This window comes from Serinus canaria, chromosome 14, assembly GCF_022539315.1.
Source record: "Serinus canaria isolate serCan28SL12 chromosome 14, serCan2020, whole genome shotgun sequence".
Taxonomy (NCBI): domain Eukaryota; kingdom Metazoa; phylum Chordata; class Aves; order Passeriformes; family Fringillidae; genus Serinus; species Serinus canaria.
Window position 1 is genome coordinate 15742015 of NC_066328.1, and position 11882 is coordinate 15753896.

Sequence of the window (11882 nt, forward strand, 5' to 3'; positions counted from 1 at the left end):
GGGGGCTGCGCTGGGACCCCCGCCCGCACGGACCGCTGGCCCCGACAGCCAGGGCACACCTGGCACCACAGCGAACAGAACTTCCCGCGGCACACGCTCGGACAACGGCAGCGCAAACGGGGCTACTGACCTGTCTGATATGGGGTTTTTGGGTGGGACAGGCGGTGTCTAAAGGCGGAGGCGAGGCCGAGCAGCGCCCGTTTAGCACGGCAATCCCGACGGTGCCACACGCCCAGCATTGGGGCTGCTCCGAGCACCCGCTTGGGGCTGTTCAATGGGAGTGGGACTGTGACACCGCAGCCAGGCCAGGCCAGCCCAGCAGGACCAGCCCAGCTCGGTGCAAGAGCAGATTAAAGCCCGGCTTTGGGCAGGGAGGTAGACACCATCCCATAATACACAGGCCATGCATGTGCAGTGGCACAGGGCAGCAGAACCCAAATCCCCACCATGGGAGATGGGCACCCACGGCTTTGATGTGTCACCAGATGTGGGGTCCCCTGAACTTTGGCCTGTGTCCATCTTCCTGCAAAGAAACTGAGTACAAACCCTTTGCTCACCGTTGTTCATGCAGGAGGAAGCAGCTCAGTACATACAGAATATTGAAACACTCAAACACAGAAATACTTAATTATCAAACTTTAATTCATAAGACTAATCTTACAGAATAAAACACCAGGATAACCAGTCAAGGTTACACTTAAAAAAATCCAGCAGTGCAAATCTAAGACTAAATATTTGTCATCTCCCTCCCCCCCAAAATAGGCAATAGATTATTTAAAAATACCATAATACATGGTACTCACATATTCCATTTAAAATAAATCTGCAGTGGACACAAATATCTAAGTTTTTTTTTTAAATATAAAACCAAAGAATTAATCGCTTTGAGTATGGATAAGACAGAGTGAACTTCCATGAGCTACCAAGGCGAATCCTTGGCTAGAAGGTAAAATGGCCACATTTCATACAAACCTTGCTAAACTCTCCTGGTCCCCCGCTCCCCTCCGGTGACAAGGACACTCACTAACAAAACAAGATGCCAGCAGCCTCATCCTAACAGGTGGGGAGAGGTGCTGGACAGAACTGAGGGTGAAAACGGCTCCACTGGAAAAACCAAGTTACAAAGGAAGAAAAGTAAACAAAGGGGAGTCTGGAAACAAGCCCTGCGAGGACGGGACAGGGAGTGCTGTGCCCAAGGCAGGGGTCAGGACCGTGGCTGTGGGCAGGGTGCAGAGCAGACCCCACCGTGGCACCTGGGCATGGAGCAGCAGGGAATCGTTTCTCTTTGGCCCTTAGAGCATGGAGCAGTGGGCACCAGCCAACAGGTGCAAGCTGGGCAGGGTGTGTGGCACCAGCACGGTGTGGTGGTGGTGAGTTTATCTCCTTTGAATCCAGATCCCTCTCTTCCATCACCAGAACACCCTGACTATAGTTACACATTCCTCATCAAAGTCATTAATGGAAATTAATAATTTACTTTAAACTTGGTATGAAACCACGTGAGTAACACAAGCTCTTCATGCAAGACAGTCTCTGTTCAAACCCCATCCAGGCTGAGCAATAACACTTCTGCATTCCCGAGGAAGCAGTGATCCTGGGACTGCTTATACTTGGGTTGCACCAAGGGAGGAAAGGATACTGAACTTGGGACAAGCAGAGGAGGAGAAACCTGCAGTGCTGGGCACGGAGAGGGGGAAGGGATGGCACACAGGTGAGCTGTGATACCCAGTGTCATGGACAAGGCAGGGAAGGAGCTGGGGGACTGGCAGGAAGAATGCCAAGATGGCACCAACGAGGGGACACTGCCTGGGCTCTGGGAGCAGCCAACAGCAAATACCAGCTGTGTCCTGCAGGGACCTGCATTTGCCACACTTTAATCTGCAATTAGCAAGCCCAGAAAACACTCAGTGCAACCTCATATGGAGTGGACCCCAGGGTGCTTCCTCCTACACACAGCAGGAAGCAGCGGCTGCTGAGAACACCCTGGGTAGATTGAAACTTAACAGAAATGCACCTCTGTGCAGCTGGTACTGGTAACTGCCCACAGAATGTATGCCAGATCTCAGAACCATCTTTATCACCAACTCCAGGTTCCAAGTGTACTCACAATTTACCCACACACCATGTCTCACTGAGGACCAAACTCCTCCCTGGGATCACTGGTTATGCTGAGTCTGCCTTGGAATGATCACAGTGACCAGAGAGCAAAATCCAAAGCTGAGAGAGGCAGGCAATGGCTGAGGCAACTGTGGCACTATCCCACTAAAAAGAGGGTGTTTCTTAATGTCAGTAACTGCCTTGGAAAAACTGGTGTATGGCAGAACATACCCAACTCCACATCATTCCCAAAGAGAAAGGATCTTGAAAGCAGCACTGCTAATTTCAACTAGAATACTCATTTCAAAGTGGTCCCAAGAAGCCTGGGCTATTGAGCCAACAAACACCAACTAAAGCATTTATAAGTCACTTTCCTGTATTTTAATTCAAATTTTGCACGTGGAACAAAAAAATGAGACAACTTCATTTTTCCAATCAGATCCAACCTGCAAGGAAGCACCTAAACAGAATCACATTTTCTTAGTGTATAGTATTTTCTTCATGTTTAAAATTTGTTTGTAACCAAAGGGTTTGTGCTGAGTCTCCTTGGAGCTGCGGGGCTGTAGGTGGCCCAGGACAGAGCAGCTGTGCCCCTGGCACGGGGTGTGAGGCTGCCCTGTGCCCCAGCAGTGGTCAGTGCCTGTCCCCACTCGCCCCAGAGTTACTCACCCGGTCGCTGCGTCCTGCACAGAAGCCACAGGAGCTGGGGAGGAGCTGGAACTCGGGCACCAGGGCACCACAACTGCTCCTGCCCTCCCCAGGAGCAACGGGGTGAAGGAACAGGAAAGGAAACGGAACACAAACAGATGCACAGACAGGTCTGAGCACATTGAGGAACAAATGGGAGCTGATCATCACAGAACCAGCAAGGTGGCAAGTGCCAACGTGGCCCCAGGTGACAGAAAGAGCCAGCGTCACCCCTTTGCTTTATCCTTCTAGTGCCCACACCTTTCACAGGTAACAAGTTGTCAATTTCAGCCAATTAAACCCCAGGACTGACAACTAGGAAATCACAAGTGTGATGGCTGTGTTTCATCCATGACACTGCCACCAGCAAAGGCAGGCCAGCTCCTCTCTGCCCCCACTGCTCCAGGGGACTGCCAAGGGAGCTGACACAGCTCTCCTGGCCCCAGCCACACATGTCAGAACACACTGCTACAGGCTTGTACACAGAAAGGAAATACCCCAAGCTACAGGAGTAACAAGCACATCACTAGTTTTTATGTAGGATATGAAACACCTTTAAAACTCACAGCGTGGCTGCTCAAACAGAAAATACAAACTAAAAGCTGCTATCTAGAGGCTACAGGGAAATCTGTGACCTCAACACCTACCAGAAAGCCAATGTGTTTTCCAGTCTCTCAAGTAAAATAAAAGTAACATAAATACTCATTTGGGAATTTGCACTGCTGTGCTTCAACTGGGCTCTTCCCTCAAGGAGAGGGAAGAGTGGACATGGAGCATATTCAGATTAGCTGTTGTTAAAAGGCTATTTCTGCATGGCTTTGAGCCACTGGCATGGAGCAGCACAGAGCCCCAGTGCTGAAGCAGAGCAGGGATGTGTGAGCTGCTCCAGTCTGGCTGCACAATGCCACCTGCTATGGGCTTTGCACCTGTGCAGGGCTGAGGGCTCCGTTCAGAACACCTGAGAGAAATGGCACGTGGATGGCTGGCATTACACACAGAGCACCACAGCCCCAGGCACAGCACGTTCCTTCTGACAGAATGAGGTGTGAGGGCTTCTTGTGAACTGGAACAGGAGAAAAGCTGGAAGGTGGTTTACATTTCAAAACATTCCTTGCTGGATGGTAAATCTAAAGTACGATTCACTGAATTCGATCACTACAAATTTTCAAATCCAGCTCACAAAAGACTGCTGCTGTTATTAAGAATCCAAAACAGCATCTAAGCCTCTCTCTTCCTTACTGCCTCCACCCCAAACAGAGCAGGAAGGTCTCTGTGGTTCCCTCCCTTTGGGAGATCTGTGTCCCCCTGCTCCCTCCAGGCAGCGTTACGGTGTTTCCATCCATGTCACTGTGTCCCCCTGCCCACACCAGCAGCACAAGGGTGTTCCAGTCCAACAGCTCAGTGTCAACACAGCAGCTGCAGAATGATCCTGGACTGCAACATGCACGAGCAAGAAAATGCTCCCAAAATGCAGCAGCCCAGGGCAGGAGTGAAGCACTGACTGGGCACAGGAGGGAGCAGCTGGCAGCACTGGGTCACCTGCCTCGACAAAACATCCCTGCAGAATTCACCTGCTCCAAACATGCTACACAGACCAACCTGGAGCTGCCAGACTCGGGAAAAGGCCAGGAAAAATCCCAAACCAGCAGGGCATCTTTGGGTTAAAACAAAGAATTAGTTCTGCTACCAAGGAGTGGAAGCTGCCCTGGAGGGCCAGCGGGATATGGCTTCACCGAACAGCAACGCTGTGCTCTGCTACAGTTAGTTCTTAAAAATCTGCCCCTCAAAGTCCCAGTCACAACCAAGTAACTAAAGTAAGTCTAATGCTGATAACTGAGAGATTATGAAAATATTTGGTTTTGATCAAACCATGTAAAAAAGCCTCAATAATACATTGTAATAGTTTCTTTTTAAAACTAAACTGGAAGATCAACTGTCAGCAGATTTAAGTGTATTACACACGATATTTTGTGAATTAAAATTTATTGATTTCCATTGTATTTGCTTTAAATATGGTTGAAGCTGACTGCAGAAAAGGGATGGTGAAATTTTAAGTTAAAAGTAAACTAATGGTGAAAGAACATCACCTCTGGCTTCCATCCATGCCTCGTTTAGCATGTTTTAATAATAAGTTCCAGGACTGTCACATCCAGGGATGTTGGAGGCCTCTCCCAGCAGTGTCCTTAGATTTGTGTCATTTTCCTGTGCCAGAGGTGAGCGTGCTTTCAAAAATACTGCCACTTCCCCAGCACCGTGTCTTTGATTGCATCGACATACTGAGTTGGGACCCAATAGACCCAGTAGTAAGATGCTTCTGTTGGGCCCAGCTGAAATGCCTGCAATTAAAAATGACAACATTTACACATGGGAACAAAGAGCTGGTCCCAGTGACAGGCACAGCTCATCCACTGCCAAACCAGACCAGCCTGTCCCACCTGCTGCTCCCTGCAGCACTCGGGGCATTCCACAGCTCTTTGGTGGGCAATTAAAGGAGCACTGCAGAGAACAAGAGCTGCAGAGCACTGAGAAAACCATGAGCTCTTCCCTTTTACAACATCACAACAGTAACCAGAACTCCTGGCCAGTTTCAAGAACATGAGGAAATTATTCTGGTAGACAATGTGAAGCATAACTCAGAGTCTCCAAAGAAACCTCAGAGCTGAGAAGCCAAACAGGATTTAAACAGGACGATGATCTTGTTTTTATAGTCACAGGATTTTATATTTAGACATAATGTCCTATTCTCAACTTCTCTCCAATGCCCAGGAGAGGGGCACCATGGCATGCCAGAGCCTCTGCCCTTGCTGTGGGGTAAGTTTATTGCAACATGTGCTGAAGAGGATCTCTTCTCACATGGGTGATCAAAAATCAAGTATTTGGACAGAGACTAGGGCAGCACCCTCCTGCAGGCCATGACTTTCGAGGGAGGGGAAAACATTTCCCTTTCCTCCCCCTAAAGAAGGAAACAGACTTCTTATAGAAAAGAAACTTACTTCAACATGAAAAGTTAGTTACTGTGCTTTGAAAAGCAGGACCTTAAAAAACCCCCATGGATTAAAATAAACAGCCAAAATTTCAGTACATTAACACAGTTCTCTTCTGAAATATAACTTTGCTAGATCCCATGCGAGTTGTTCAGAAAATTACAGGTGTGAAAAGACATTACAGCATCAAATCTCTTTTTTCTTAACCTCCATCAAGGCCTGTTGTTCATATAAGTAATACAGAATCTAGAAACTAAACCAGGTACCAAAAATATCCCTACCATTAAGAAATCATGAGCTATGTTGTGAACATGTTTACTGGTTTAACACTGTCACAGTCAGAAGATACAAAATAATGCTTAAGCACTTCATGTTTGTGTGAAACCACTCTGGATTTCCACACAGCTGCAGATATTCAATATGGACCCAAAATATTGACAGTGTGAGAGGAGCCCATGTCCCCATCTCCACAAGGCTGGAACCACCATCCACCTCCAGCCTGCTCTGACCTGCAGTCTCAGCAGTGTGTGCTGCATGAAGGAATCAGATGGATATGATTAAAGTAGAGCTGTTACTCACCATCATGTGATAATCCTCATGGCCTTCAATAGGTTCACTCACCACATTTTTAATGGACCCCATGGGTAACTTTTCTGTTCTCTCTACATTAAAATTGATCAAAGTATTATTTCTGACATGCGGGGAAGCAGTATTTCATATTCATTTCATACACCACCTCCATTAGTGCCAAAATCTCCTCAGGCCAACAGTCTCCCCTCCAGGTGAGTTTTGGACACCTGCTGCCCAGGACGTGGTGGCTGCAGCACCACACTCCCTCCCATACCCACAGCTGGCACCCAGCAGTGTGAAGGAATCCAAAAGTGGATCACACAGTTCCCCTGCATCACATGAAGTATTTCAGTGCTCATCATTTGGGCCTAGACTGACTGATGGGAAACCCCAAGCTTTACCTAATGTTTTCCATAAGGGACTCCCCTTGGAGCAGCAGGGATGCTCATCCTATGGAATCTAGTCCAGGTATGGGAATATTCAGGACTGACTGCCAAGGATTACACTGAACTCTCAACAGCAAGCCTGAAAGCTGGCACAGATATGCTGACCTGACTCTGAAAGCTTAGGCCAGGCTTTACCCTGAGGCAGCGTGCAGAGAATCACAGGAAAGGGAACATAACAGAGAAAACAGAGAAAGAAACAGGTAAGAGAAACTGAGTCCCCAAAAGGACTACAATTACATGGCAGAGTAACATCAGCAGCCAGACAAGAGCCACAAGGTATGAGGTCCAGGGCAGAGCTTTCCCATCAGCTCTGTCCTGACTCCTTTCTGAACACACTGAATTCCAAGGTCCTGCCTTTCAGCTCAAGCATCCAGCATCAGCTGAAAATTATCTTCTTGGATACCAGACAGAGAATACCCAAAACACTTTACAAAGGAGAAACTGAACTCTGAGTTCTTGAGACAGATCTATTTAATTTGTGATCCAGAAAACCTCAAACCTACCTACAGAAAGCACACAGGGAGATAAACTCAGTGATATAAGGAAAAATATTCTCTGCCTCATAACAGCTCACTCTGAACAACCTGTTCAGACCTGTGACTTCATTCATTCGGTAAAAACCCCATTTTGCCCTTGTTTAGCATGCCCCAAATAAATTTCTGCTCTGAGTATCCCAGCAACTGACAATATTCCCATTATCCATGCCTTTGTGCAACTGCCATTGAGCAACTGGGGAACAGCTGCCTGAGCCAAAATTCAGACTACAAACACCTGCACAAACCCCCTGTGAGGCTGCAGGGCTTCAGGTAAGAACCAGCTCCAACTCTCCAGGGCCAGCAGGAGACAAGCTGTGCCAACACCCAGATGTGTTTACTCCAGCCCTTACCTGCTGGCCTCTGCCATGGGTTTCTCAGAGGAGGAAGGAGTTTTTCCCAAGAACAGCCAGCAATTACAACCATTCCCTAGAGGCAGCAAGCTGCTGCTAATTCGGGGGAGCAGGGAAAGAGGTTACAGGAAACACATGACTACAAGAAGAATCAAATCCACAGCTTAAGCAATGCCATGTAGAACACCTCAGAAACACTACACTTGGAAACTCATCTAGGGGGTGATGGAAGAGATTAATCCCCTAAATGCTAAGCACGGATTTAGAACCTGGGATCAGTAATAGAAAAATCTGCCTGCCCAACCTATAGAGTTAAAAACACCCCCAATGCCTTGCTCCATCACTTTGCCCAGAAGGAAATCATTGCAACTGGCACCAAGAGAGGTTTTAAAGCCAGAAAAAATCTTCACAGTCAAGTCTGTCCTACAAAGAAACTGTCAAAAACATTTGGGATTTCTGCTTACTTTGGCCCTACTGTAGCAGCTGGAGGCAGGACACCCACCCAATGAGGCTGCTTTAGTGGGACAGTGAGCAAGCTCTTTCCTCCCCCTTGCTCATCACTATGTATTGCCCAGCCCAGTCAAACTGAAGGAGCACAGCTTCCTGGGCAGGAGGGGGATCCAGTGTCCCTTCAGCCCCAGGCAGCAATTAAGCAGCACACAGCCACTCACTCCCCCTGCCCCACTGGGATGGGGAGGAGAATTGGGAAAAAAGCAAAAAACGCATGGTTTGAGCTAAGAACAGGTTAACAACTGAAACAAAATAAAATATACTACTACTCATAATGGTAACAATAATAGTAATAAAAAAAGAAAAAAAGAAACTCCAGAGAAAGCAGTGATGCCCAATACAGCTGCTCCCCACTGCTGACTGATGTCCAGCCTGTTCCCCTTCAGTGACCTGTCACTCCCAGCCAACTGCCCCCAGTTTATACTGGACATGATGCTCTATGGTGGCAATATTCCTTTGGCCAGCTGTGGCTAGCTGTCCTGGCCAGCTCCCTGCCATCTCCTTGCATGCCTCCTCACAGGCAGTGTCTGAGACACCAAACAGGCCTTGACTGAGGGAAGCACTGCACAGCCACAACCAAAACATCCACTGTTATCAGCACTGCTCCCATCCCAATCCAAAACAGCTCCTGGGAAGAAAACTAACTCTATCCCAGCCACAACCAGGACACAGACATCCTCAGCAAGGCACCTCATCCCCAGCTCCTCCTGGCAGCACTCACCATTGCACACCAAGCCCTCTGCACAGCACCACAGTTGGGCATTACTGAGACAAGACACCCACACAATTTTGGCTAGAAGGACACAGAGTGCCAGAGATGCCAACGCTCCCAGTTTCTATCCCAGCTCTGAGTTTTCCTTCCAAGTCTTGGCTAAGCCATTGGGCCCCTGTGTACTCTGGCATCAAATCCATGCTGCCTATGGAGTGTTTTGAGATATGCCAGAAATGCCCAGTATTATTTACATTTGGAGCCAGGAACAGCACACTGGACCCCTTAGTCTGCTCACACCACTGAACTGCAGTTTTTCAGGAACTGATGTGGAATATTAAGTACTATTCAATGCCCTGGGAGAATGGCACGTGAGGAAAGGAAACAAAGCTTTTTGAAGTGCCACAATTCCAACATCATTCCCTAAACACAGTTTAGTCAGAGGAGAAGCTTTTCTAGGTCACACAGTTCAGTCAGAGCCCAACCACCAACTGCTCATCCCCGAGGCTGAGAGGTGCTCACCTTTTGTACCAATCCACAGCTGGTCTTGCTCGAGTTTGAAGGTCAGCCTGACTTTCCCCCCTGACTTGTTGTACATGCCGGACAGCGGCACCGTGGGCAGCCGCTCCTGCAACGAGACACAGCCAGTCAGGCCAGGGCTGGGCAGGAAGCACACAAACACTCAGCTTTCTCAGCAAAGGACCACCCATCCTTCCAGCTTTCTGCTACAACAGCCACGAACCATTGAACCAGTGGGAAGGGTCTCAAACCACAGAGAACTCTCTCTGTGACCCTGAGTGTCTCAAGGCCTTACTGACGCACCTGCACGCCTTTGACAGAAGGCATCACGTCGTCAGGTTTTCCTTTGTCCAACACTTTTCTGTGTTGCTACAACATAAAAACAGAAGTTAAATTCACAGGAACGTTACGAAGCTTGCAGTGTGCTTCCAGCTGCCCCCGAGCACATCCCAGTGGCACTGAGACACAGCTGAGGGCTGCTCACAGGCATTTCTCACACGGCATTGGTGACTTTCAAATTTCATTGTGCACTTTCCAAAATACTCTCAAGAAATGATCAAAATGAGTGGAACTCCAACACAATGCCAAGGATAACAGCCTTCTCAAATATACACACGCATAAATACAGGTGTATAAAATCCAAAGTGTTACATCCAGTGAATGGCAGAAATTCTCCACGTCTGGCAGTGCAGCCCAGCACCAAACCAGAATGGGTCAGAGCAGTGGTAAGGTTCAAATCCACACTCACAGCTTGCACCTGGCTGAGCACCTTTAAAAACGATGGGACTTACACTGAGTGTGAACGTGATAAATCACAGCATGCTTCATGGAGGCACTACTTAATTTAACCAAGTTTATTTTGGGGAAGGTACAGGGCTGGTAATACCTTGAGCTGGCAACCCTTCAGCAGCCATCAAACCAGCCCCACTGCACTGTGCTACAAAATGTGAGAGAATTCAACCCCCAGATCCCTGCCAGGGCTGGGACAGCTGAGGAACTGCTTTCTTGGTGCTTGTTTTGAAAAGGTTTTGGAGATCGAATTCTTTTGTGCCAATAAAAATTAGCTAGGTTTTAGACAGAGTTCATTTGGGCTGGGTTTGCACTAACATCCATTCAACGTTTCCATTTCTGGACCAAAATGCTTGGCTGTGCCTGGCACCACAAGCAGTGTCTTGCAAAGCCCCAGTGCCACCTGGACTAAACAGTTCTGTGCTACTCCCCTGCCCAGAGTCCTTCCAACGCTGAGCTGTCAGAAATGAACCCCCACCCTGACCTGAGGAGGAACAGGACCCACAAGTGCCTGCAGGAGAACCACATAAATCCTACTGCTCCCCCACACCAGCAGTTATTGAGATATTAATTACCTTTTGTCTGCAAAGTGGCTCCTTTTTGTTTTCCTCAGCTTTGACGTCCTGTTGAGCAGCTTCTTTGGGTGTATTAACTGCTAACACATCGTTGATGGTAGAGCCCACAACCATTATTTTCGCTCCATTTGTTACTTTGATTTCCCGCAACGTTTTCTCCTCGGGCAGCAGTCCCTTGAACATCACTTTCTGCATGGCCGGCGGGAGGCCTAGGGGCAAGCACAGCGATTAGGGGCGGCGGCGGGGCGGGGAGGCGCGGGGAGGCGGCGGCGGCCCCACAGACCTGTGAGCGAGTGGATCTTCTGCTTCAGCTCGGCTCCCGTGCTGTCCAGGCAGAACTTCACGTCGTACTTGTTCTTGTTCCAGATCACCTTCAGCTCCACCAGCTCCCTGCCGCCGTCCTCGTCGCCGCCGTTGCTGACAGACGCCTGCGGGGGCTCCCGGCGCTCCTCGCCGTCCGGAGACCGCCCCGCCGCCGGCGAGCCGCCCGCTCCGCCGCAGCCCAGCGGCAGCTCCGGCGCCTCCGCCTCCATACCCGGCTCCTCGGCACCTGCGGGGAGCAGACAGGAAGATCCCGGCCCACGGGAGCTGCCCCGGCCCGGCCCCGCTCCGGCCCCGGAGCGCCGCCCGCAGCGTGTCCGGGGCCGGCTCCCCGCGCTGGCGCCTCCCGGCCCGCCCCGCCACCCCCTGCACCAGTACCGCGGGCTCCGGGCACCGCGGGCTCCCGATACCGCGGGCTGCGAGCTCCGGGCACCGCGGGCTCCCGGCCGCGCTCCCGTACCATCGGCGGCGGCGGCAGCGGCGGCAGCCATGATGATTGTGTACAATCCGCCGCGGGGCACGCCGGGAAACGCCGCCGCCACCGCTGCTGGGCCGCGCCGGCTCCCGTAGTCGCCCCCGCCCGCCTCTCAACGTGGGGGCGGCGGCGGCCCCCAGATCGCGCCCCCGTAGCACCAGCCGCGCCGCCTCGGGAGGCGGGAGGGGAGCCGGACCCTCCGCTCAGATCTCCGGGCACCGGAACTCCCCCACGCTGCCGGGCCCGTGGCGGCTGCCGCGGTGCCCTCGCGCGACCGGACGAAGCGGGTGGCAGCGCCTTTAAGGGGCGCTCCG

The 11882-nt window shown here is 50.3% G+C and overlaps 1 protein-coding gene across 1 annotated transcript; it reads right to left on the reverse strand.

Moving 5' to 3' along the window:
* Positions 1-621: 621 nt before the first annotated feature.
* Positions 622-11837, reverse strand: UBFD1 (ubiquitin family domain containing 1). Its single transcript, XM_050980312.1, has 7 exons — positions 11554-11837; positions 11056-11322; positions 10773-10981; positions 9712-9777; positions 9412-9517; positions 6348-6430; positions 622-5120 (listed from the first exon to the last, which is right to left on the reverse strand). The coding sequence occupies exons 1-7, from the start codon at positions 11582-11584 to the stop codon at positions 5010-5012; spliced, it is 873 nt and encodes a 290-aa protein (XP_050836269.1). The 5' UTR covers positions 11585-11837; the 3' UTR covers positions 622-5009.
* Positions 11838-11882: the final 45 nt, after the last annotated feature.

Coding starts and splice junctions, on each gene's coding strand:
- UBFD1 (XM_050980312.1), bottom strand. CDS start 11,584: ATGGCTGCCGCCGCTGCCGCCGCCGCCGATG. Junction 9,778..10,772: donor AGCCACTTTGCAGACAAAAG/GTAATTAATATC, acceptor TTTATGTTGTAG/CAACACAGAAAAGTGTTGGA. Junction 9,518..9,711: donor CTTCTGTCAAAGGCGTGCAG/GTGCGTCAGTAA, acceptor GTCTCGTTGCAG/GAGCGGCTGCCCACGGTGCC.